Genomic DNA, 27,695 nt, shown 5'->3' on the forward strand with positions numbered 1-27,695 from the left:
GTGATGTGCTCAGAGAATCCTATTACCCGAGCCTCCAAAAGGTCCTTGTCGACAACCAGCCCCAAAATGTAGAGATGCCCCAGACCCAGGTCGGGCAAATGGGATGGAACCAGCAGAAGGATGGGAGCCGACGTGGGGATCTGGTAGGAGAGCTCCTTTTAAGAGGGTTCACTATTGTGACTGGTCAAGCCATGCCCCATAAACTCTGATATTTGGAAGGAATAACAAGCTCAAAGTTTACCAGGTAGCCTAGGTGATAAAATACATGTAAAGTGTGATGAAGCTGTTCTCTCTCAGAACGATCAGATAAATGTCTAGGTAAATCACAAGCAGGAATTTGCAGGTGGAGAAATGGCTAGTGATGACTGAGGGGAGCTTGGTGAAGCAGCACCACTTATGTATGTTTCTTTATTATAAAGTTTGAACTGATGTAGCCCCCTAAGCCAAAGCAGTGACTATCTCCCCTTTTTGACCACCTTCTGACTCAGAAGGTAGTTTTTGTTAAATTATTTGTATATTTTCGTTTTTTCTTTACTTTTACAGATTATGAACAGTGTTTATCAATTAGTCATGGTTCTGCTCCGAAAGGCATGGATAAGCCCAAACTGTCAGGTGCCCTTTGGCACAGACCTTGAAAACCCTTGTGTTCTATACCCCTGCCACTTATATTGACTTACTTAGTAATCTATTTATATAATTGCATGGAAAAATCTTAAACTAAGGGTAATTGCTCCCAGATCATTCCATGCATTTGGGTTTTGGACTCTGTAGGAAGTTGGCTCTGTATGTGCTATTTCAAAGTAAGGAATAGCATGCACAGAGTCCAAGGGTTCCCCTTAGAGGTAAAATAGTGGTAAAAATAGATAATACTAATGCTCTATTTTGTGGTAGTGTGGTCGAGCAGTAGGCTTATCCAAGGAGTAGTGTTAAGCATTTGTTGTACATACACATAGACAATAAATGAGGTACACACACTCAGAGACAAATCCAGCCAATAGGTTTTTATATAGAAAAATATCTTTTCTTAGTTTATTTTAAGAACCACAGGTTCAAATTCTACATGTAATATCTCATTCGAAAGGTATTGCAGGTAAGTACTTTAGGAACTTCAAATCATCAAAATTGCATGTATACTTTTCAAGTTATTGACAAATAGCTGTTTCAAAAGTGGACACTTAGTGCAATTTTCACAGTTCCTGGGGGAGGTAAGTTTTTGTTAGTTTTACCAGGTAAGTAGGACACTTACAGGGTTCAGTTCTTGGTCCAAGGTAGCCCACCGTTGGGGGTTCAGAGCAACCCCAAAGTCACCACACCAGCAGCTCAGGGCCGGTCAGGTGCAGAGTTCAAAGTGGTGCCCAAAACACATAGGCTAGAATGGAGAGAAGGGGGTGCCCCGGTTCCGGTCTGCTTGCAGGTAAGTACCCGCGTCTTCGGAGGGCAGACCAGAGGGGTTTTGTAGGGCACCGGGGGGGACACAAGCCCACACAGAAATTTCACCCTCAGCAGCGCGGGGGCGGCCGGGTGCAGTGTAGAAACAAGCGTCGGGTTTTCAATGTTAGTCTATGAGAGATCTCGGGATCTCTTCAGCGCTGCAGGCAGGCAAGGGGGGGATTCCTCGGGGAAACCTCCACTTGGGCAAGGGAGAGGGACTCCTGGGGGTCACTTCTCCAGTGAAAGTCCGGTCCTTCAGGTCCTGGGGGCTGCGGGTGCAGGGTCTCTCCCAGGCGTCGGGACTTTAGGTTCAAAGAGTCGCGGTCAGGGGAAGCCTCGGGATTCCCTCTGCAGGCGGCGCTGTGGGGGCTCAGGGGGGACAGGTTTTGGTACTCACAGTATCAGAGTAGTCCTGGGGTCCCTCCTGAGGTGTTGGATCGCCACCAGCCGAGTCGGGGTCGCCGGGTGCAGTGGTGCAAGTCTCACGCTTCTTGCGGGGAGCTTGCAGGGTTCTTTAAAGCTGCTGGAAACGAAGTTGCAGCTTTTCTTGGAGCAGGTCCGCTGTCCTCGGGAGTTTCTTGTCTTTTCGAAGCAGGGGCAGTCCTCAGAGGATGTCGAGGTCGCTGGTCCCTTTGGAAGGCGTCGCTGGAGCAGGATCTTTGGAAGGCAGGAGACAGGCCGGTGAGTTTCTGGAGCCAAGGCAGTTGTCGTCTTCTGGTCTTCCGCTGCAGGGGTTTTCAGCTAGGCAGTCCTTCTTCTTGTAGTTGCAGGAATCTAATTTTCTAGGGTTCAGGGTAGCCCTTAAATACTAAATTTAAGGGCGTGTTTAGGTCTGGGGGGTTAGTAGCCAATGGCTACTAGCCCTGAGGGTGGGTACACCCTCTTTGTGCCTCCTCCCAAGGGGAGGGGGTCACAATCCTAACCCTATTGGGGGAATCCTCCATCTGCAAGATGGAGGATTTCTAAAAGTTAGAGTCACCTCAGCTCAGGACACCTTAGGGGCTGTCCTGACTGGCCAGTGACTCCTCCTTGTTATTCTCATTATTTTCTCCGGCCTTGCCGCCAAAAGTGGGGGCCGGGCCGGAGGGGGCGGGCAACTCCACTAGCTGGAGTGTCCTGCTGGGTTGGCACAAAGGAGGTGAGCCTTTGAGGCTCACCGCCAGGTGTGACAATTCCTGCCTGGGAGAGGTGTTAGCATCTCCACCCAGTGCAGGCTTTGTTACTGGCCTCAGAGTGACAAAGGCACTCTCCCCATGGGGCCAGCAACATGTCTCGGTTTGTGGCAGGCTGCTAAAACTAGTCAGCCTACACAGATAGTCGGTTAAGTTTCAGGGGGCACCTCTAAGGTGCCCTCTGTGGTGTATTTTACAATAAAATGTACACTGGCATCAGTGTGCATTTATTGTGCTGAGAAGTTTGATACCAAACTTCCCAGTTTTCAGTGTAGCCATTATGGTGCTGTGGAGTTCGTGTTTGACAGACTCCCAGACCATATACTCTTATGGCTACCCTGCACTTACAATGTCTAAGGTTTTATTTAGACACTGTAGGGGTACCATGCTCATGCACTGGTACCCTCACCTATGGTATAGTGCACCCTGCCTTAGGGCTGTAAGGCCTGCTAGAGGGGTGTCTTACCTATACTGCATAGGCAGTGAGAGGCTGGCATGGCACCCTGAGGGGAGTGCCATGTCGACTTACTCGTTTTGTCCTCACTAGCACACACAAGCTGGCAAGCAGTGTGTCTGTGCTGAGTGAGAGGTCTCCAGGGTGGCATAAGACATGCTGCAGCCCTTAGAGACCTTCCTTGGCATCAGGGCCCTTGGTACTAGAAGTACCAGTTACAAGGGACTTATCTGGATGCCAGGGTCTGCCAATTGTGGATACAAAAGTACAGGTTAGGGAAAGAACACTGGTGCTGGGGCCTGGTTAGCAGGCCTCAGCACACTTTCAATTGTAAACATAGCATCAGCAAAGGCAAAAAGTCAGGGGGCAACCATGCCAAGGAGGCATTTCCTTACACAACCCCCCCCCAAACGAAAGAGGATGAGACTAACCTTTCCCAAGAGAGTCTTCATTTTCTAAGTGGAAGAACCTGGAAAGGCCATCTGCATTGGCATGGGCAGTCCCAGGTCTGTGTTCCACTATAAAGTCCATTCCCTGTAGGGAGATGGACCACCTCAACAGTTTAGGATTTTCACCTTTCATTTGCATCAGCCATTTGAGAGGTCTGTGGTCAGTTTGAACTAGGAAGTGAGTCCCAAAGAGGTATGGTCTCAGCTTCTTCAGGGACCAAACCACAGCAAAGGCCTCCCTCTCAATGGCACTCCAACGCTGCTCCCTGGGGAGTAACCTCCTGCTAATGAAAGCAACAGGCTGGTCAAGGCCATCATCATTTGTTTGGGACAAAACTGCCCCTATCCCATGTTCAGAGGCATCAGTCTGCACAATGAACTGCTTAGAATAATCTGGAGCTTTGAGAACTGGTGCTGAGCACATTGCTTGTTTCAGGGTGTCAAAGGCCTGTTGGCAGTCCACAGTCCAGTTCACTTTCTTGGGCATTTTCTTGGAGGTGAGCTCAGTGAGGGCTGTCACAATGGATCCATATCCCTTCACAAACCTCCTGTAGTACCCAGTCAAGCCAAGGAATGCCCTGACTTGAGTCTGGGTTTTTGGAGCTACCCAGTCCAGAATAGTCTGGATCTTGGGTTGGAGTGGCTGAACTTGGCCTCCACCTACAAGGTGGCCCAAGTAAACCACAGTTCCCTGCCCTATCTGGCATTTGGATGCCTTGATAGAGAGGCCTGCAGATTGCAGAGCCTTCAAAACCTTCCTCAGGTGGACCAGGTGATCCTGCCAGGTGGAGCTAAAGACAGCAATATCATCAAGATAAGCTGTGCTAAAGGACTCCAAGCCAGCAAGGACTTGATTCACCAACCTTTGGAAGGTGGCAGGGGCATTCTTTAAACCAAAGGGCATAACAGTAAACTGATAATGCCCATCAGGTGTGGAGAATGCTGTCTTTTCTTTTGCTCCAGGTGCCATTTTTATTTGCCAGTACCCTGCTGTCAAGTCAAAGGTACTTAGAAATTTGGCAGCACCTAACTTATCAATGAGCTCATCAGCTCTTGGAATTGGATGGGCATCTGTCTTGGTGACAGAGTTGAGCCCTCTGTAGTCCACACAAAACCTCATCTCTTTCTTTCCATCTTTGGTGTGAGGTTTGGGGACTAAGACCACTGGGCTAGCCCAGGGGCTGTCAGAGCGCTCAATTACTCCCAATTCCAGCATCTTGTGGACTTCCATCTTGATGCTTTCCTTAACATGGTCAGACTGTCTGAAGATTTTGTTCTTGACAGGCATGCTGTCTCCTGTGTCCACATCATGGGTACACAGGTGTGTCTGACCAGGGGTTAGGGAGAAAAGCTCAGGAAACTGTTGTAGGACTCTCCTACAATCAGCCTGCTGTTGGCCAGAGAGGGTGTCTGAGTAGATCACTCCATCTACTGTGCCATCTTTTGGGTCTGATGACAGAAGATCAGGGAGAGGTTCACTCTCTGCCTCCTGATCCTCATCTGTTACCATTAACAGATTCACATCAGCCCTGTCATGGAAGAGCTTAAGGCGGTTCACATGGATCACCCTCTTGGGGCTCCTGCTTGTGCCCAGGTCCACCAGGTAGGTGACCTGACTCTTCCTCTCTAGCACTGGGTAAGGGCCACTCCATTTGTCCTGGAGTGCCCTGGGAGCCACAGGCTCCAGAACCCAGACTTTCTGCCCTGGTTGGAACTCAACCAGTGCAGCCTTTTGGTCATACCAAAACTTCTGGAGTTGTTGGCTGGCCTCAAGGTTTTTGGTTGCCTTTTCCATGTACTCTGCCATTCTAGAGCGAAGGCCAAGTACATAGTCCACTATGTCCTGTTTAGGCTCATGGAGAGGTCTCTCCCAGCCTTCTTTAACAAGGGCAAGTGGTCCCCTTACAGGATGACCAAACAGAAGTTCAAAGGGTGAGAACCCTACTCCCTTCTGTGGTACCTCCCTGTAAGCGAAAAGCAGACATGGCAGGAGGACATCCCATCTCCTTTTGAGTTTTTCTGGGAGCCCCATGATCATGCCCTTTAATGTCTTGTTGAATCTCTCAACTAAGCCATTAGTTTGTGGATGGTAAGGTGTAGTGAATTTATAAGTCACTCCACACTCATTCCACATGTGCTTTAGGTATGCTGACATGAAGTTGGTACCTCTGTCAGACACCACCTCCTTAGGGAAACCCACTCTGGTAAAGATACCAATGAGGGCCTTGGCTACTGCAGGGGCAGTAGTCGACCTAAGGGGAATAGCTTCAGGATACCTGGTAGCATGATCCACTACTACCAGGATATACATATTTCCTGAGGCTGTGGGAGGTTCGAGTGGACCAACTATGTCCACACCCACTCTTTCAAAGGGCACCCCCACCACTGGAAGTGGAATGAGGGGGGCCTTTGGATGCCCACCTGTCTTACCACTGGCTTGACAGGTGGGGCAGGAGAGGCAAAACTCCTTAACCATGTTGGACATATTGGGCCAGTAGAAGTGGTTGACTAACCTCTCCCACGTCTTGGTTTGTCCCAAATGTCCAGCAAGGGGAATGTCATGGGCCAATGTTAGGATGAACTCCCTGAACAGCTGAGGCACTACCACTCTCCTAGTGGCACCAGGTTTGGGGTCTCTGGCCTCAGTGTACAGGAGCCCATCTTCCCAATAGACCCTATGTGTTCCATTTTTCTTGCCTTTGGACTCTTCAGCAGCTTGCTGCCTAAGGCCTTCAAGAGAGGGACAGGTTTCTTGTCCCTTACACAGCTCCTCCCTTGAGGGTCCCCCTGGGCCTAAGAGCTCAACCTGATAAGGTTCAAGCTCCAAAGGCTCAGTTCCCTCAGAGGGCAGAACTTCTTCCTGAGAAGAGAGGTTCCCTTTCTTTTGCTGTGTTGCAGTTGGTTTCCCAACTGACTTTCCTGTTCTCTTGGTAGGCTGGGCCATTTTTCCAGACTCCAGCTCTACTTTTTCACCCTGTGCCTTGCACTGTGCTCTTGTTTTCACACACACCAGTTCAGGGATACCCAGCATTGCTGCATGGGTTTTTAGCTCTACCTCAGCCCATGCTGAGGACTCCAGGTCATTTCCAAGCAGACAGTCCACTGGGATATTTGAGGAGACCACCACCTGTTTCAGGCCATTGACCCCTCCCCATTCTAAAGTAACCATTGCCATGGGATGTACTTTTCTCTGATTGTCAGCGTTGGTGACTGTGTAAGTTTTTCCAGTCAGGTATTGGCCAGGGGAAACCAGTTTCTCTGTCACCATGGTGACACTGGCACCTGTATCCCTCAGGCCCTCTATTCTGGTCCCATTAATTAAGAGTTGCTGTCTGTATTTTTGCATGTTAGGCGGCCAGACAGCTAGTGTGGCTAAATCCACCCCACCCTCAGAAACTAGAGTAGCTTCAGTGTGGACCCTGATTTGCTCTGGGCACACTGTTGATCCCACTTGGAGACTAGCCATACCAGTGTTACCTGGATGGGAGTTTGGAGTGGAACCTTTCTTGGGACAGACCTTGTCTCCAGTTTGGTGTCCATGCTGTTTACAGCTATGACACCAGGCCTTTTTGGGATCAAAGTTTTTACCCTTGTACCCATTGTTTTGTGAAGAGGCTCTGGGCCCACCCTCCTGTGCAGGTTTTTGGGGGCCTGTAGAAGACTCTTTACTATTTTTAGTTTTGGTTGTCTCATCACCCTTCTGCTGGGGAGTCTTTGTGATCCCTTTCTTTTGGTCACCCCCTGTTGAAGTCTTGGACACCCTTGTCTTGACCCAATGGTCCGCCTTCTTTCCCAATTCTTGGGGAGAAATTGGTCCTAGGTCTACCAGATGCTGATGCAGTTTATCATTGAAACAATTACTTAACAGGTGTTCTTTCACAAATAAATTGTACAGCCCATCATAATTATTTACACCACTGCCTTGAATCCAACCATCTAGTGTTTTCACTGAGTAGTCAACAAAGTCAACCCAGGTCTGGCTCGAGGATTTTTGAGCCCCCCTGAACCTAATCCTGTACTCCTCAGTGGAGAATCCAAAGCCCTCAATCAGGGTACCCTTCATGAGGTCATAAGATTCTGCATCTTGTCCAGAGAGTGTGAGGAGTCTATCCCTACACTTTCCTGTGAACATTTCCCAAAGGAGAGCACCCCAGTGAGATCTGTTCACTTTTCTGGTTACACAAGCCCTCTCAAAAGCTGTGAACCATTTGGTGATGTCATCACCATCTTCATATTTAGTTACAATCCCTTTGGGGATTTTCAACATGTCAGGAGAATCTCTGACCCTATTTATGTTGCTGCCACCATTGATGGGTCCTAGGCCCATCTCTTGTCTTTCCCTCTCTATGGCTAGGATCTGTCTTTCCAAAGCCAATCTTTTGGCCATCCTGGCTAACTGGATGTCCTCTTCACTGGGGTTATCCTCAGTGATTTCAGAGTTGTTGGTCCCTCCTGTGAGGGAACCAGCATCTCTGACTATTATTTGTGGAGTCAGGGCTTGAGAAGCCCTGCTCTCCCTAAGTAGGACTGGAGGGGGGGAATTTCCCTCCAAGTCACTATCTTCATCCTCTGAGTTGCCATCCTCAGAGGGGTTGGCCTTTTCAAACTCTGCCAAAAGCTCCTGGAGCTGTACTTTGGTAGGTTTGGGGCCCATTGCTATTTTCTTTAGTTTACAGAGTGACCTTAGCTCTCTCATCTGTAGATGGAGGTAAGGTGTGGTGTCGAGTTCCACCACATTCACATCTGTGCTAGACATTATGCTTCTAAAAGTTGGAATACTTTTTAAGAAACTAAAACTGGTTCTAGAATCTAATTCAAACTTTTAACAAACTTTTAAACTCTAAAAGAAATGCTAAACAGGATCTAACACAAGGCCCTAGCAGGACTTTTAAGAATTTAGAAAACTTTTCAAATTGCAAAAATCAATTTCTAATGACAATTTTGGAATTTGTCGTGTGATCAGGTATTGGCTGAGTAGTCCAGCAAATGCAAAGTCTTGTACCCCACCGCTGATCCACCAATGTAGGAAGTTGGCTCTGTATGTGCTATTTCAAAGTAAGGAATAGCATGCACAGAGTCCAAGGGTTCCCCTTAGAGGTAAAATAGTGGTAAAAATAGATAATACTAATGCTCTATTTTGTGGTAGTGTGGTCGAGCAGTAGGCTTATCCAAGGAGTAGTGTTAAGCATTTGTTGTACATACACATAGACAATAAATGAGGTACACACACTCAGAGACAAATCCAGCCAATAGGTTTTTATATAGAAAAATATCTTTTCTTAGTTTATTTTAAGAACCACAGGTTCAAATTCTACATGTAATATCTCATTCGAAAGGTATTGCAGGTAAGTACTTTAGGAACTTCAAATCATCAAAATTGCATGTATACTTTTCAAGTTATTGACAAATAGCTGTTTCAAAAGTGGACACTTAGTGCAATTTTCACAGTTCCTGGGGGAGGTAAGTTTTTGTTAGTTTTACCAGGTAAGTAGGACACTTACAGGGTTCAGTTCTTGGTCCAAGGTAGCCCACCGTTGGGGGTTCAGAGCAACCCCAAAGTCACCACACCAGCAGCTCAGGGCCGGTCAGGTGCAGAGTTCAAAGTGGTGCCCAAAACACATAGGCTAGAATGGAGAGAAGGGGGTGCCCCGGTTCCGGTCTGCTTGCAGGTAAGTACCCGCGTCTTCGGAGGGCAGACCAGAGGGGTTTTGTAGGGCACCGGGGGGGACACAAGCCCACACAGAAATTTCACCCTCAGCAGCGCGGGGGCGGCCGGGTGCAGTGTAGAAACAAGCGTCGGGTTTTCAATGTTAGTCTATGAGAGATCTCGGGATCTCTTCAGCGCTGCAGGCAGGCAAGGGGGGGATTCCTCGGGGAAACCTCCACTTGGGCAAGGGAGAGGGACTCCTGGGGGTCACTTCTCCAGTGAAAGTCCGGTCCTTCAGGTCCTGGGGGCTGCGGGTGCAGGGTCTCTCCCAGGCGTCGGGACTTTAGGTTCAAAGAGTCGCGGTCAGGGGAAGCCTCGGGATTCCCTCTGCAGGCGGCGCTGTGGGGGCTCAGGGGGGACAGGTTTTGGTACTCACAGTATCAGAGTAGTCCTGGGGTCCCTCCTGAGGTGTTGGATCGCCACCAGCCGAGTCGGGGTCGCCGGGTGCAGTGGTGCAAGTCTCACGCTTCTTGCGGGGAGCTTGCAGGGTTCTTTAAAGCTGCTGGAAACGAAGTTGCAGCTTTTCTTGGAGCAGGTCCGCTGTCCTCGGGAGTTTCTTGTCTTTTCGAAGCAGGGGCAGTCCTCAGAGGATGTCGAGGTCGCTGGTCCCTTTGGAAGGCGTCGCTGGAGCAGGATCTTTGGAAGGCAGGAGACAGGCCGGTGAGTTTCTGGAGCCAAGGCAGTTGTCGTCTTCTGGTCTTCCGCTGCAGGGGTTTTCAGCTAGGCAGTCCTTCTTCTTGTAGTTGCAGGAATCTAATTTTCTAGGGTTCAGGGTAGCCCTTAAATACTAAATTTAAGGGCGTGTTTAGGTCTGGGGGGTTAGTAGCCAATGGCTACTAGCCCTGAGGGTGGGTACACCCTCTTTGTGCCTCCTCCCAAGGGGAGGGGGTCACAATCCTAACCCTATTGGGGGAATCCTCCATCTGCAAGATGGAGGATTTCTAAAAGTTAGAGTCACCTCAGCTCAGGACACCTTAGGGGCTGTCCTGACTGGCCAGTGACTCCTCCTTGTTATTCTCATTATTTTCTCCGGCCTTGCCGCCAAAAGTGGGGGCCGGGCCGGAGGGGGCGGGCAACTCCACTAGCTGGAGTGTCCTGCTGGGTTGGCACAAAGGAGGTGAGCCTTTGAGGCTCACCGCCAGGTGTGACAATTCCTGCCTGGGAGAGGTGTTAGCATCTCCACCCAGTGCAGGCTTTGTTACTGGCCTCAGAGTGACAAAGGCACTCTCCCCATGGGGCCAGCAACATGTCTCGGTTTGTGGCAGGCTGCTAAAACTAGTCAGCCTACACAGATAGTCGGTTAAGTTTCAGGGGGCACCTCTAAGGTGCCCTCTGTGGTGTATTTTACAATAAAATGTACACTGGCATCAGTGTGCATTTATTGTGCTGAGAAGTTTGATACCAAACTTCCCAGTTTTCAGTGTAGCCATTATGGTGCTGTGGAGTTCGTGTTTGACAGACTCCCAGACCATATACTCTTATGGCTACCCTGCACTTACAATGTCTAAGGTTTTATTTAGACACTGTAGGGGTACCATGCTCATGCACTGGTACCCTCACCTATGGTATAGTGCACCCTGCCTTAGGGCTGTAAGGCCTGCTAGAGGGGTGTCTTACCTATACTGCATAGGCAGTGAGAGGCTGGCATGGCACCCTGAGGGGAGTGCCATGTCGACTTACTCGTTTTGTCCTCACTAGCACACACAAGCTGGCAAGCAGTGTGTCTGTGCTGAGTGAGAGGTCTCCAGGGTGGCATAAGACATGCTGCAGCCCTTAGAGACCTTCCTTGGCATCAGGGCCCTTGGTACTAGAAGTACCAGTTACAAGGGACTTATCTGGATGCCAGGGTCTGCCAATTGTGGATACAAAAGTACAGGTTAGGGAAAGAACACTGGTGCTGGGGCCTGGTTAGCAGGCCTCAGCACACTTTCAATTGTAAACATAGCATCAGCAAAGGCAAAAAGTCAGGGGGCAACCATGCCAAGGAGGCATTTCCTTACAGACTCTCATTGAAAACAAGATATGGTTGTGTGCAGATTTCTGCATGCCTTGTAGTGGCTAGTCCAGCTACAGTCCGAACTGCTAGCCTTCAGTGCCTCTGTATGGGTACACCTGCAATTTCAGTCAGTTTTGACACAATTAGACCTCATCAATAAGCTTCAGCTTGCTCCCTTATCGCACTAATCAACCATTTCTAAAATTCTCAGAAAACAATAGGGCTTGAGGCCTGTGTGTTTCACACTCCTTGTGGCAGTTCTGCATGTGAGAGGATCTGTAGCTTTGGGGATAGTTGTGCTCCGCCTGCCCATAGGAACGCACCCCCAACACACTCTTGTAATTGTTTTTCAGACCAGAATCCTTCCCTTTTGTCTATGGTGCCATCACAAACTTAAACCTCTAAGTCACCAACATTGACTTCGTGGCAAATTACATATCTTCTGTTAAAGACTACCTAAAAGTTTAACAAGCTGTGTCCACGAGCAGAAAACGCTTCAAATACCAAAGGCTTTCTCCAAATTCCAAGATATTTTTGGACAGATTTGAACACTCTGGATCCTGCTTCTACTTATGACTTGGCTAACAGTAGTGAGGTAGCCCAATTGTTTCGGTGAATTACATTCTTATCTGATAGACAGCTAGCCGTAGATTCCTAATCTAAAAATTATCCCCAGATGTCAAACTGGACCCAAAACAGTTTTTGTGATCAGTTCCCCAGCACCGGTGGAGATCAGAGGACACTGGTCTGTAGCAAAATCAGGACTCCACATCAACCATCTTGATCTCCAGGAAATCAGACTGGCATTGAAAGCCTTTCTACCTTCCATCAAGGGAAGGCTAGTGGAGGTATTCATGGAAAACACAACTGCCATGTGGAACTGCAACAAACACTGTGAGGTGGGGTTGTGCACCCTTTGTCCAGAAGATCTGCATCTCTGGACATGGCTGGAATGTCAGGGCACATCCCTGGTGGCTCAACATCTGGCGGGCTCTCTGAACACCAGAGCAGAAAAACACAGCTGAAGATGCTTAGCACTACACAAATGACATTTCCATCCGGAGGTGGTGAAAGGTCTCTTTCAGCAGTGGGGAAAACCATGGTTAGATCTGTTTGCAACTGCTTAGAATGCACAACGTCAGCAGTTCTGTGTGCTGGAGTTTCCAAGGCGGATCTCGCTCAGAGACACTTAGTCTTGAGTGGGGCTCAGACTTTCCTATATGCCTTTCCGCCCTTCCTACTCCTGCCCAGAGTTCTCAAGATCAGGAACAATTGGGCCCAAGGCATTCTTGTGGCTCTAGAATGGCACAGAGAGTTTGGTATCCTGAGTTCTTGAGCATGGCTATCGATCCTCCGATCAGGCTATGGCTTTGGGAGCATTTTCTGTCACAGCAGCAGTGGACAGTTCTCCATCCAAACCTGTCCACTCTTCGGCCTCTTGTGTGGAGATTGAACGGCGACAGTAGCAGCTTTTGACCTTCCTGCTGAAGTCTGTAATGTTATCATGGCAGCCAGGTGTCCCTCCACCGAGCCGGTATATGCCTGTTGTTGAGCGTTTGTGGCATGATGTACAGAAAGACAGATTGATCACCTTTTTGCCCCCCCCCCCCTCTCTCTCAGGTTCTCCTGTTTATTCTTTCTCTTGCCCAGCAGGGCTCTGCTCTTGGCACTCTCAAGGACTATCTCTCTGCTGTCTCTGCTTTTTGTCAGTTTCCTGATCAGCCATCCCTCTTCAAATCCCCTATTGTAAATAAGTTCTTGAAAGTTCTGCAACATTTGTTCCCACCTTACCCTTTCATTATGCCACAGTGGGACCCTAATCCCGTCCTCACTTGCATGCTCTCCCTTTGAGCCTTTGCACAATTGTCCTCTCAGGCTCCTTACTATCATGACAGGCTTTCTCACGACTATAACAACTGCCCTGAGGATCAGTGAGCTTCAAGCTTTGTCATCCAAGCCTCCCTACTTGAACAGCTACCCAGACAAACTGGTGCTTCGTGCAAGGGCCTCCTTTCTTACAAAAGTGGTCACCCCCTTTCATGTAGGCAAGTCCATCACTCTGCCTACCTTTTATGCTTCGCTTCTTCTCTACTGTACTAATGTCTGGACGATTGGGTCCATCAAAATGGACATTTTTCCTTTTCAGTCCTGCAGGAATTCCGCATTTGAAATTAGTCCACAGACCCACCTCTGTGGATGGTATTGCTTGGGTATCTGTTCTTAGGTGAGGAGTCTGCTGTTAGAAGTCACTATCAGATGAACAAGGAACTTAACTTCAGTAACTCCTTATCTGTAGAGACTCTGTCTAGCCGCAGATTCCTTACTGACCCATTTGTCCTCCCCGCTCTGCAAACAGATTTCTAGGAACAGGGCTGTTCCAGTTTCAGGATCCTAGTTTTCCACACTAGTGGTCAGTATTCTTTGTGGCTTTCGCTCCTGGCATGGAAAGTCGCGAAAAGAAACTGAAGTCAGTGCACTTGGGTGGTACATATATAGGCTCTGTGCTTGTCACTTCCGGCACAGACTACACCACGCATAAACTAGCCTACATACACCACCTACTGGCACGTGGGAGTACTGCTCACAAAACAATTTCTGGATCCAGTCTGACACCTGGGGATAATTCCAAGGTAAGTAATTTGCGGCTAGATGGACTCTACCAGATAAGGCATTACTGAAGGTAAATAACTTGTTCATTACTGTTGAAATTTTAATTTTGATTTGCAGTATCTGCTCAGAAAGCTCTAGTTACAGCAACTACACAGAAGGCAGCTGCAAAATTTGTATTGCATACAGAACAACCGAAGTTCAGTCTCAGCATTAAGATTTTTTCCCAGAGGGAGTAATATGAGGTTATATTTTGTGACACGCGTCTTTAATAGATAGAACTTCAGAGACTTGTCAGAAACCACAGTCTATACCAGTGTCTTCCATAATAAAAACAAAAAAAAATCCACATTGCAACCTTTGCCATTTTTCTGCTCTCCAGGTTCTCCTCTTAGTGACCTAAGAACATGAAAACTGCTGCTGCGGTTCGAACGTGTAACCGTCGGGTTGCACATCATTCTCTACAATAGATGCATTAGTCCATTGAACTATCGTGCCACCTTTTTTATTGAACTATCGTGCCTCCAAACATTCTTTATCTTCGTTCTCTCACTACACCAAGATATTTTTCATTCAAACATCAGTCAAAATTGAGAATAAAAAAACATTCCAGTCGGCTCCCTAGACTGAACCTAAATGACTTTACACTGTATACCGGGAAAATGTATGCAACAAGTAACATGGCTTTGAGACAGACCAGTGATTAGTTGCGTTTGCTTGTTAGAGAGCTCATAATTTCAGTTAAAGGTGTTGCTATACTAGGTTAGCTACAGTGTAAACTAGAGGTTGAAAAATCAGAGCTTCTAATGGATGTGTGTTACTGCAGTTTCCTCACCTTGAATCTCCTCAAGGTGCCTGACTGGATCGGAAAAAATGTAATAGCTCGCCTGCACTAGAAGGAGAAACAGCTCTACATGTAATCTGGTGGCCCCCTGTGTGTGACTGGAGCTGTATATGGTGCCACCTCACCACACTGATGTCTGATCTGTTTATTTCCAAGCCTTTCAGTTCAGTTCCAAAGTTGCTTTTCTTTCCAAACTTATCCTATATACTTTTTCTCTTTTTTTGAAGAACTTGCGGATTATGTCTCTGAAAAAGGTTAACCTACTATAGATGCTGTTCATGCATTCCTGGGTCTCTTCTTTGGTTTAATTTGACGTCATTCTTTGGAACCTGGACAGCGACCTGTTCCTCACTGTTCTCGTTTTCCTCATTCATCTGTAGAAGACCAAGCAGAACCTTCTTGTGCTTTTGAGGGCCTGAACAAGTATCTCTGCCTTTGCAGATCTTCTCTTCGTATATGTGTTTTTTTGATCTTTTTTTTTTTTTCCAAAAGGAAGCCTCGGGTTTCATGTTTACTACCCTCCAACTAGTGGATTCTTCATCTGGACATCGTTCCTATTCAAGGGACAAGTGTTTGGATCAGTGGTTTAGCTCTCTCACCTCAGTCTTGATGTCTTGGGAGCAATGCCCCACTCTGGTGGACATGGCCCCAACATTAGTACTGTGCTCTTTTCTAAATCTGTAATTAGCACTGCCAGCTCTACTCCTTGTTTTTCGGGCTCTGGTGCTGACCCTGCAAAGGTAGATGCTTTCACCCTGGCTCTGTTATCCATGCTCTGCCCTTCATTGGGTCCCTCTGATATGCTTTAGGGCCCCAAGGAGCTTTCCGCTACCTAATCGGTTCATAAACTGGCAACCTCTTTTCAAGCTCTGGTCAACTTTGACTGTGGCCATGTGTTTGGGTCTCTTCTTTTTTTGCCTGCTTCAATGTCAGCAGTGATACCAAGGTCTTCTACGGTACAGTGTACAACTCTGTATTCAGGTCATATGGGGTGCTTTTCTTTTGAGGCTACTGCAATTCTAGTTGAAGCCTTTGCTGATAATTTTACTGTCCCAAAGATAGAGGCAGATGTTGATTTTTTTTTTTTTTTTTCCTCTTCTGTGTTTACTCAGACTATGAAGTGGTTTCTTGGTTTGATTCCTGGAACCTGGATAATCTCATCACTTGTGGTGCAGTTGCTGCTGATTGCCTCCTGACAGTCCCTTCTGAGGGCTTTAAATACTTCAAGTAGAATTGCCCCTACCGTCGGCAAAATTTTAAACCTGTATTTAAACATATTTTGCTGACAAGTTTTTCCATGACAGATCCTTGTTCCTCTTTAAAGAGACCTTGTTGGGCTCTGTCATGTTAGTTTGCAATAGACCCAGCTTTTTCACACCCTGGCCATTATGAGGTGGCTTATCACCAAGTGGCTGCGGGCGGCCCTTATTGTGCCTTCTCACCCACATATGAGGGTTCCAGATTTCACAGGTGTCTACAGTGGCCCTTCCCTAGCTTCTCCCTTTGTCATCCTGGGGTACTGCAACCAGAAGCAATAATGTTTTCGTCACAGAATTACCCTATAAGATTGTTGAATGCCTCCTTGTATCCCAGTGGATAGCTGCACACAGGAGTATGGTCTGTTAGGACTGAGCCTTTATAGTGGTTTACCTTACTTTTGGCCTTATTGTACCTCTCTTGTAACCACATGGTACAATCCCAGGGCTAGCAGATGTGATTAGGTTTAGTTGCTCTGCAAAAGAGCACTTATTTCTATACTCTTGATCCCTGGTGGCTGTTTTTCTCTGCAGTTGAATGTATTTGCTATTATGGTCCCATGTTTTGTGGCTGTTGATTTCAACTCCAGTAGGGGACTGTCACACTATAATTGCTAGTTTGACTTGCATGCCAACCGCATTTTAGAGTAAAAAGGTGTCTTGTCTCTATTGTTGCTATCTGAATCCATGTGTCCATGGTTTGGGTCTTGAGAGTATGCTGGTCGGACCAGGCTGCCTCTTGAGCGTGGCTGTTAACTGAAGTGGCTCAAGTTTTGCCTATATTGAGAGGAAGTGACTGAGTTCTTTTCATGATGTCTGTTTTCTGGGTATTGCTGTTTGGTCATATGCCACCTTTATCAGGCCATATCTTTTCACTGTGTTGAATTATGCTGTGATCCCTCTGGATTCTTTTTGAGACCGAGTGTGGGCCTAATTGTTAGATAGCTTTGCCGACGTATAGTGGTGGGGGCAAATGTTGGATTTTCTTTTCTTTTGCTCCTTGGTGTGGTCTTTCAAATGCGTCATTCGGGTTATCTACAATTTGTTAATGATAGATGTTATGCTTGAAAGGTCCTTGTTTACGATTAGGATTAAGGATTAACTTTCTTGGGAGATCTCATTCATGTACTCTGGCTCTTTTGCCTCATTCTTCAGGCAGGTGTGGTGGTAACATTGGATAGTTAGTGCTTTTAGGTAGGAAGGGACCTCTTAGACTGCCTATTATGTGCTGATGTATGTTTTGGTAAGTCTCATCCGTTGGTCTCCAAGGCAGTTATGTCCACACTGGGTTGAAATGAAGTTGTGCCTACACCTCTTTCGAGCTACACCCCAATAAGTATTCACAAGGGATCTTGCTGTCCCTCTACTTCGATGGGACCTGTTTGATGCATTTCACGGGTAGTTTGGTGGTATACCTCGCTGAATGGTATTGAGTTCTTTCTTTTCTGTGCTGTTATTGATTTGGTGGTCCACATGTCTCACGCAGCTGTGTTGTTGGGGATATGTTGACGACTTTCTATGGTTTTTCATGTCTTTCACTTTCCGCCATTGGAAAGAGGCGTTGTACTTGAGTAGAATGTCAGTTTCTCATGCCCCAATGTTAAGCAACACATGGCTTGCTTTCTGGGACCCTCTTGACATAAGTTTGTTTATATTGAGTCCTTATGTGTTGTGGCCCCTCTCGGATCTGTTTCTTTCCTTATACATCAGTAACTGTAACTTGGAAGGGTTAAAGGTTGTTTATCTGGCCTGTATGTTAACGTATGTGGAATTTTTAGAATGTGGATACCTTTAGATGTCTTTTTGGTATCAGTTGGCCCCTTGCCAGGCGAGCAAGAGACATTCTTTCTTACCTTGATAAGTATCATCAGCAAGTGTGTGTGCTGGATTGCTGCACATGGTTATTCTGTTTCATGTCCATGGTCATTGTTTCCAGCTTGTACTTGCTGTGCTGATCATTTTCGTAGATATCTTTGATGCCATTCTTGTTGTTCTCCTCAGACACTTCTCCTGGGATTATTGATTTTGCATTGATTCGAGAGGTGAAGAATCTGCAGGTGGAAGATCCATTACAAGATGAACGTTTTTGGTGAATACTTTATTTGAGTATTCACTCATAGACCCTCCCTCCTGCCTGTTCTGAGAAGTGTTTTGTATTTAATTATGTTCTATGTTAGCTTTTGCACTGCATTTCTCTTTTCTTCACCTGTAAAGGTGTAGCAAAAAAGGAGGGAACTGACATCGGAGAACTACAGTGGCCTCACATCTGGGAGGCGAAGTTGGGACCTCAGCCACCTACTGGGGCAGGTAAACTATTTTTACATTTTGGATGCACCTTGGTGCCTAGAAGAAATTCAGAAGGTGAGGAATCCACCAGAAACATTGTTACCAAAGTAAGTAACATATTCTTTAAGGGATGTTCCAACTTCAGGATTGTCATGTAGAATGCAGAGGTAAAGAGGGAGAGTCTTCTAGTGCTATGCTGCCAAACAGGTTTAAGAGCAGCTCCTTTCTCCTCTTTTGGGTATGAGGGTTGACTAAAAGCTAATTCATGGACCACAACAACCTAGTGAACTGATGAACAGGAAAAGAAGATTTGAAAAAGAAGCAGCCTTTCCGATGACTTGCACTATGCAGATACGGGATAGAATATTAAAAATGCATATTATGGAAATGAAGAGGCAAAGGAGAGGTGTCAGATGAGGACTCCTATGAGAATGACTGGAAAAGTGTGTTACAGCACTTTACACAATTTGTAATCTCTAATATGTATCTTGGGCATCCCACATAAACCATATTACTGTAATCCAGACAAGACAGTGTTACTGTCTGAATGTTAGTGTGGTACGGTTCATCATCAAAGGGCCTGAGTTCTTTTCTCATAAAATGCTAACATACTCTTGTGACTTTGTTGACCTGGGTGATGCATGAAAGAGTGATCTAAGATATAACCGACTTTAATTCCTTACCTCAGTGGGGGTATCAAATTATTGATCCACCACACCTTATGGAGCGGGAAGCGGCGCTTCCACCACTGGCAAGCACCCCGCTATCAGGACTCCACTAGGCTGTATTATTGGTCATAATACGGGTAGTGGACTCCTGGCGGGGCAGGTGGTGGAACCACCAGAGGGCCACCACCTGCAATCACGACAACTGCCGGATTTCTGTCCAAAGTGTGGCGGAAATCCAGCAGTACCCGTAAAATGGCAGGCGGAAGACTGCCAGCACTGGCGGTCTTCTGGTACCCGTGGCTTTGGCGGTCTTGGTAAAAGACTGACAAAGTCATAATGAAGGTTTATATTCTGATCTAAAACAGATTTTTTTAAAATTACAGTCAAAGTTACCATAAAGTCCTTTAAGCCAGTTAACTGATTGAGTGAATCCTAAAGGTTGCACACACAACAGTTTTTTGTCACTATTTGAATAAAATGTTTGGTGGTGATCCAGATATCACCTCAATGACAGACTCTGGGGTACCTGTCCAAAGCATGGGGGTTTGTGAGGCGCCTAGTGCTAAAGTAACAGTCTCTAACTTTCACAGTCAGTGACACAGAGTAAATACAAAATGTGATGTGCAAACCTGCTTTCTTTTTTCTGTTGCAGGGATTCCTTCTATGACTGCCTACAACAAAAATGGACTGAAGATCGAATTTAGCTTTGAGCGTTCCAATACCAACCCTAGTGTGACTGTGATAACAATACATGCCTTCAACAGCACAGAGGTGGAAATGACAGACTTTGTGTTCCAGGCCGCAGTACCAAAGGTTTGATTCCCATCCTACACCACAAGATGTATTCCCAGAAATCAACAGTCTCAGATATTCAGCTCTCTAAACCTTGTATTGTGCCCTTTTTCAGACATTCCAGCTGCAGCTTCTCTCTCCCAGCAGTAATGTGGTGCCAGCATACAATGCAGGATCTGTCACGCAAGTTATTAAAGTGTTGAATCCTCAGAAGGTAAAACTCTTATCATGAAAATGCAAAACTCAGTGTTTATTGACTTCCCTTTGCTAATTTTTACAATAGGTGGGATTACAAATGTTTTACAATATTTATTATTATGAGTTGTAGTCCTTGAATGTATATTATTTATGTAGCAAATTTCATTCTTAGTCAAGTTGCAATTGTTTTTCTTATGGACACTTCTGCCTGCAGATTCTTCACTTCTTGAATAATGCTGCAGTTGCCAGACTGTTTCTGTATTGCTCTTCCCCTAGGGTAGGAGCTGCCAGTTCCGTGCTATACTAGAAGAAATGTCCCTTTAACATTGCTGACTACATAGACTGCCCTCATCATCGTCAGTTCCCTTTTGCCTTGCCTTTCCAGTGCTTGATTCTCCTCATGAAAATAGCAAGCACACCTTTAATGCAGCTATGGCCCCTTCTAATCTGTCAGGGTTTAAATCCTATTAGAATGGCAAGGGGAAAATGCCAATTTAACCACCCCGCCACCCTCACTCACACACACACACCCACGTGTCTGTGGTGCCTAGGCTTTAGACTCAGTCATGTATGTTGTCACAATATGTACCCTAAATGGCCAAAGACAGTAGAGTCATGGTGTAGAACTAAGCCCCACTCAAGGTTTCTTGATATGGCGCTGTCAACACCAGCAGAGATATTGACTCTACTGTCCTCTGCTCCTGCTGTCCATTAAGGAAAGGAAAGGAAAGGAAGCACAGGCGCACCCTTCTCTGTATGACTTATTTGGTACGGACTCTGATCAGGGTGATCCTCAGGAGCCATTGCAGGAGTTTGAGCCTGGCCAGCGCCTGTGGCATTTACTCCTTCACAGAACAAGGCTTTCTGAATTCAGCAGGGCACCTTTCCCTGAGTGCATCTTCCTACTATTCCATATTATGAAGGGCTGCAGACGTTCTGGAGTTAACTCTGACTAAAGTAGAAACTAAATTATACTTTCTCCGGGAGGATCCACTGCTCATGGTCTACAACTCAGTCACTTTTCCATTCAGTGAGGAGCTTCTAGGCCCTGTACTAGCTACCTGAACCAGCCCAACCTCTGCCCCTGCTGTCATTTGCCAGAAGGCATAGATTGGCCTCATGTGACCCTTTATTTGGTCAGAGCACCCTTTTCTGGAAAGCTATGTCACTTAGGCATCAACGTCTTCTCATTTGTCCCCTGACACTTTCCCTACTGTCCTAGTGAACTGAGAAAAATAAAGGTTTAGGCCAAGAAATTCTCTGCAGTGGAAAGCATAGCTATTGTCCCTAAATGCTGCATCCCACTGGGACACACATTCTGTGGGGTTTGGTGGGCACTTTCATTCGTAATCTCCCCAGCAACTCCAGGGCCATTTTCAAGATAGTTTGGTTTGTCCTGATATTCCTCCTCTCTTTCATGGGCCTCCACTTCAAAGGCACCACCCTATTTAGGAAGAGAGCTTATCTGTCCTTGGAACGTTTTAAGGCTAGTTCCCGTGATCTGCAACCTTAAAAGATATACTCCCAAGGATTTTCAGATGTTTTGTAGCTGTGGGAAAGGTTTCAATTTCCTCCAGTGTCAAGTTCCATTCAGCAGCAAATTCAGAACCTCATTCTACACCGGTATCCTGGTCACAGAAAAGGTAGAGTATGCCCAGTCACCCAAGCATTTACTTTTCCCTTCTACTCAGCCACTGCATAGAGCAAAGAAGCAGCTTTAGGTCTCCCTTGTCAGTTCATTTGAGACCAGTGGGAGGTCTGATGTACCTTTTTCTACAGGCCTGGAAGGCCATAACTGAAGACGAGTGGGGTCATACCAGTTGGTGGAAAAGGGGTACTCCCTACCATTCCAGCAGTATTTCCCTTGGATCACATTTCCCAGTCAGCCGTTTCGTAAAGACAACTCCTTCTGCCTCAAGAAGTGGTAGCCTTGTTTCAGAAAGGAGCTTTGGGGTAAGTGCCAGAGCAGGAATTTGGTTAAGGATGCTATTCTCAATACTTCCTAGCTCTAAAAAGGATGACAGTCTTCCTCCAGTCCTGGACCTCGAGGTCTTGAACCCCTTTCCTCTCACAGGTAATTTCAAGATGCTGCCACTTGCGTAGGTAGTGTTGGTCCTCAATCTAGAGACTGGATGTTATCCTTATACCAGTCATGAAGTTCCAAAATAAGTATTTGCCTTTTATAGTGGGCTCAACCAATTGTGTTTTTTTTCCTTTGGTCTGACATCAACACCATAAGTCTTCATAAAGGTGACGGCAGTTGTGGTGTTCCATCTCAAGAGGTTAGGGATTCAGTTTTTTCATTACTTCGATGACTGGCTTCTGAAGGCCAGTACTCCAAAGATGATACAGTACTGCTGCATGACTTGGTCTTCTATGTAAATTGTGCCCAAATCTCACCTGGAGCCCTCTGTGGAGCAGAGTACTGAATACTACCATGAGCCAACACTTTCTGCTAGAGCACTGCATGTGAGAAATCAGTGTGATGCTTCAAAGTTTCTAGGTAAGGACTTGTGTGCCAGTTACCTATAATATCGCTACCTTCTTGAATATTCTGGCCACATAGGCCAAGGCTCACAGGCACATCAGGACTCTCCATTGATGCCTTCCCAGGAAGTGGTTCCAAGCGGGAAGGGGGGGGGGAGGGGGAGAGGGGGGGGGCCCACGGACACTATTTTGGTTTCCGGTGATACAACGGCACAGCTTGCTTGTTGGGGTGTGGAGGAAAACCTTTCCAGAGCGATGTCCTTTCAACCCTTTGCAGCCATAGTGAAGTTGACAACTTCTGCCTCCACCCTTCAGTGGGGTGATCATCATGAGAAAGTAGAGATCAGAGAACTCACATAAATCTGCTTGAACTGAGGATGATTCGCCTGGCACTCAATCCATTTCTCTCTTCCCAGTCAGTCAGTCCAAAGCTTGACAGACAGTACGATGGCAATGTACTATATCGATGCACAATGGGGCAGTAGAATCCCAGGTTCCCTGCTGAGAATCCCTGAGGCTCACAGCCACAAAAATGTGGCAATTGACCTAATAGACTCGCTGCATACCAGAGCAGACAACATGGGCCAACGTCATGTTGCTGACCATAAGTTGCGTCTCCAGCCGGAGGTCATGAAGAGTATCTTTTATTGGCACACTAAAGCTCTGCAGTGGGTATGATTAAGGGGTATCTGGCAGTCTTGTCTACCTTCCTCTGTCTATCTGTCCATATTCAGTGTTCCCCATTGTTAAGCAGTTCTTGAAAGATGTAACAAATATATTCCCTCCTGTCCCTCTTGTTATATCACAAAGGGTTTTAAAGCTGTCCTTACTATTTTGGAAAGAGCTCTGTTTGAGCCTCTTCAGTTGTTCCTTACATCTTAACTATTCAGACAGTTTTTCTTGTCACTATAATTTCTGCTGGATGTCAGTGAGTTGCAAGCACTGTCTGTCAAGCTTCCCTTCACCACTTTCTACCCTAGCAAGTTACTCCTCAGTACCAGAGCTGCTTTCCTTCCGAAGGTGGCAACCCCTTTCCTTATGTGTCAATGACACTGCGATCTTTCCAGCCCCCCCCCCCCCCCCCCCCCCCCCCCACCACCACCACCACCACTTCATCCAACAAAGACAGAAGAGAGGCTGTATTGGCTGGTCCCTAAAAGAGCAGTGAGTTTTGACATCAACCAGTCCTAGGATAATTGCAAGGATGAACAACCTTTTTTTTTTTTTTTTTTAAAGATTGTAAAAACAAAAGGGAAAGAAGTGCAAAAAAGGACTTTGGCCAGATTGATTATTTTATGTATCATAATCTGCTATACCACGGCCCACAAAGATCCACTGAAGGGAATTATGCTCATTCAACGAGAGCCAAATCTTCGATGTCTGCATTGACTAGGAAGGGGGTTCCTGTAGGTCACATCTGCAAAGTGGCCACATCGTTTATCCCTTCACAAATTTACTAGGCACTACTGCCTGGGTTTGGAGGTGGGGAGAGATGGGCATTTTGACCAATCTGTGTTTGGGACTTTTTGGCATAACCTTCCATCAAGGCCCTTAGTTGTGTGTTACTTAGGAATCTGTTTGAGGTGAGCGATCTTCATGTAGAAGTATCATCAGAAGACTTACGTGCAGTAACAATACATTTGTAGCATGTGCTGGCCATAGATACATATGCTTAACACACTGCTGCTTTCTAGTGTTGGGGCAGGATGTCTGCAACTTGTTTTTCATCAAAGAAGTCCTTTGAGGTACGGGCAATAGTCTGTGTTGCACATGTTCATTGTCTACTTTTTTAGATTATTATTATTATTTTTTTTCCTCCATCAGGTTTGAACATCGATTGCGGAGCCGAAGCTCCATTCCTTCCACAAGGCCGTTTCAGCTCCACGTTTTCATCACCCTTTCATGGAAACCTCAACAGCGACCACACCTATTGGTGGTCCTTCCATTTTTTACTGATCTCCCTACCTGGGCTCGGTTCGACTTTGTTTCACTATTAGACTCCACCTTCCTCTACTCGACAATGAGGGATGGAAAAGACACCTTTAACTTCTGCAGTAGGTGCTGGACCAGTACTCCATTTGTAATCTTTGCTTGTCCCCGGATCAGAACGAGGTGTTGTTCAAGCTGTGCCTGGCCTTTCGTTCTAAGAAAATGTGTCAGCAACAAGAGAATGTTGTTGGGCTACTCCATCATGCAGACTAAACAAGTTGAAGATGTACCTGATATTTTTGGGGACCAGCTGTTAGAGCCGGAAGAAGAAAGGGAGGACGCTGAGCCCCATTCTGCTGGCTAACAGTGGTTAATGTTCTGACTCCTACCCTGATCTCTCCACATCAGAAGGGCTTGTGAGTAGACCAATAAAAGCCTCCAAGACCCCCATTAAACTATGTACGGTAGCTCATGGAATTCCACTGCCCTCAGGCCTTGGTGGTCTTCAAAAAAAGGCAAGGGAGCAGACGGATGTCTTGCCGCATCCAATACACTCAACAAGCTTTGAAAAGTCTAAGATTTTAAAAGTTGCCTAGTGCCAGTATCCAAAAATTCAGATCTGGTGCCTTCTAAGCACCATAAGGAATCGCAGACCTGACTGCCATCTTCGGATCTGAAGACACCTTCGGTGCCGAAACCATAGTCTGTGTCGAAAATCCTGACAGTGCTGAAACTATTCTTGGCGTGGAAACTGTCAAAGACTGTGTCAGAGGTCCATTGAGCCCATGCCTGAAAAGCTTCATGACAAACTGGATACAATACTTTAGCAATTTATTCAGATATTGGAGAGGTAGTGGCAAACCTGCCCCTAATTGCAACAGACACACTTCCAAAAAGGAACAAGACATTTGAGCAGAACCCTCTCCCCATCCCCCAACTTCAAAGTCCAGAGTGAGACTTGGCACCCTCAGTGCCCACATACTTCTAGGGGTGACAGTTCTGTGATTGATTGATCATGGTGCCAGAACCATATAAGTCCCCCAGGAAGAAACGCGAAGGTGGGGGCACCAGCCGTATTCTTTTTTCCTCAAACTCCACCAGCCTCTACACCTATATCTTCCCCTTCTACAAGTTTACTTCCTATATTACCACCACCTGCAATATCACCAGCTCATACACACTAACCTGAGCACCTACCTTCAGAGAAGCTATACATATCACCCACACGATCCTCAATGTGTGACATTGATACAGGGGAGGATATAGCACCATATGATCTATATTTTCCAGACCCACAGGGTGACCTGGACACTGTACACGATCCATGGCATCAATATGATGTAGAGCCTGTGGATTGTACTGAACCAGATCTGTACCCCTCTAAACCCTTGCCACCAAGTGATACCAGCCTTTTATGAGGTAACTAGTAGGGCAGCACAATATAAAGTGAATTTTCACACTTTAAAGGATGAGGATGACTTCTTAGTAGAGACACCAACTAGATCACATAGGACCGTTAAGTTCTTGCCTATGTTGAAAGGAATGCTTTAATCCACAGAGGAGATTTGTAAGCAGCCAGTTAAATCCAGGGTAGTAACACCAATGGTGGATATAAAATACAAGCTATGTCCATCAGACCCACCGTACATCAAGGGTCAAGGTCCCCCTGATTCCTTAGTAGTTCATATGGCTAGGAAGAGAGATAGTCAGGGCACTGGAGATGCCCCTCCAAAACACAAGGAAAGTAAAAAAGTAAAACAAAATATGATGCAGCAGGAAAATGTGCTGCTGCTAATCACCTCTGCATAGCTATTTCCGTAGGTTTACTTTTAGAGTATAATTGAGCACAATGGGACGAGATGCAAGAACTACTGCAGCATCATTCTGAACAAAATTGCCAAAGAGGGACTTAATTGGTGGAGGAAGGCAAAATCATTTCAATTGCAACCATTCAGTGCACACTAGATTCTGCCATTACCCGTGCACGAGAAGTCAATACCAGTATTATTAAGCTGCATACATGACTAAGAGTAACAGGTTTTAAGAAAGATGTACAACATTTACTCAATCTGCCGTTTGATGGCCAACATTTATTTGGACCACAAGTAGCCGAGAATTTACAGAAAACTTAAAAGATAGACACAGACAAAGTCATGGGTGACCTACACATTTTCCAGCATAGAGGTTCTCTTTGGAGGGGACAGTATAGAGGGTGCAGCAAGACCTGCCACATCTACGGGCAATGCACAAAAACAGCAAGGCTCGTACCAGTTCCAGTATACCAGGGCAGATCCACTACAGACAACATTATGAAAACAGTAGAGACAGAGGTCATGGTTCCACCTCCAAAACCACCACTCCTACTAAGCAGTGACAAAGTAAGCCTCCTCCTCAACATATAACAGTACCAACAACACTGGACACAAATTAGCATTGATCAGTGGATCCTTTCCATCAAGGACGGGTACTACGTAAAACTTACAACTACCCCACCCACAACCCCACCACAAACACAAAATGTCACCAGACCATCTTGCACTCCTCCAAGAGGAGGTACAAACCCTGCTACAAAAAGGAGCAATGAAAATAGTCCTAAAACAGCATCAAGGGCACTGGGTCCACTCCCTATACTTCCTCATTCCCAAAAAAGACAAAACATTAAGGCCTATTCTCCACCTCAAACCGCTCGATAGGTACTGCTCTTCAGAACACTTTAACATGTCACACTACATGATGCAATGCCATTGTTACAGCAAGGAGATTTTATGACAGCCATAGACCTCAAAGACGCCTCTTTCCACATTCCTATACGCCCAGCACACTGTTGCTATCAATTTTTTCAAATCAATGGGCAGCACTAACAATTCAAGGTATTACTATTTGGAGTAACTACATCTCCATAAGTATTCACCAAACGCCTCGCAGTGGTAGCAGCTCATCTCAAAAGGGGGGCACACATGTGTTCCCATATCTAGATGATTTGCTCATCAAAAGACCCGCCAGTCAGCAATGTCAACAGGACACACAGAAGGTAATCAGCCTTCTATTCAAAATAGGCTTTACGCGTAATACAGAAAAATCTCACCTCCAACCTTTGCAAGTGCAGCCTTTCTTAGGCGCATTATTCAACTTGGTTACAGCAAAAGCCTATCGCAGTTCAGAAAGGGTGCAAATGTTTCAGTTAGCATTGCCTTGTTTTCTACCACATGATCATCATGTAACATTGAAGACAGTCATGAGTCTTCTCGGAGACCCGGATATGCATATCCATAGTACCAAACGTCCTACTACATATGCACCCCCTTCAACGCACTCTTTAGTCGCAATGGTCTCAAGTGGAGGGGCATCATCAGGATCTAGTGTTGATAAGACCATCGACCGACTTGTCGTTGTTTGCAGAGGTGAAACAGCAACAATCT

At 46.3% G+C, this 27,695-nt stretch overlaps 1 protein-coding gene across 1 annotated transcript in view; it reads left to right on the plus strand.

Annotated features, from left to right (window-relative positions):
- AP1G1 (adaptor related protein complex 1 subunit gamma 1) overlaps nt 1–27,695 on the plus strand; it is a 707,422-nt gene that overhangs the window by 628,140 nt on the left and 51,587 nt on the right. The window contains exons 21-22 of the mRNA XM_069217071.1: nt 19,523–19,683; nt 19,778–19,876. Coding sequence (XP_069073172.1) covers nt 19,523–19,683; nt 19,778–19,876 — 260 coding nt within the window. The remainder of the gene's footprint in view (nt 1–19,522; nt 19,684–19,777; nt 19,877–27,695) is intronic.

This window comes from Pleurodeles waltl, chromosome 12 (genome assembly GCF_031143425.1).
Source record: "Pleurodeles waltl isolate 20211129_DDA chromosome 12, aPleWal1.hap1.20221129, whole genome shotgun sequence".
NCBI lineage: Eukaryota > Metazoa > Chordata > Amphibia > Caudata > Salamandridae > Pleurodeles > Pleurodeles waltl.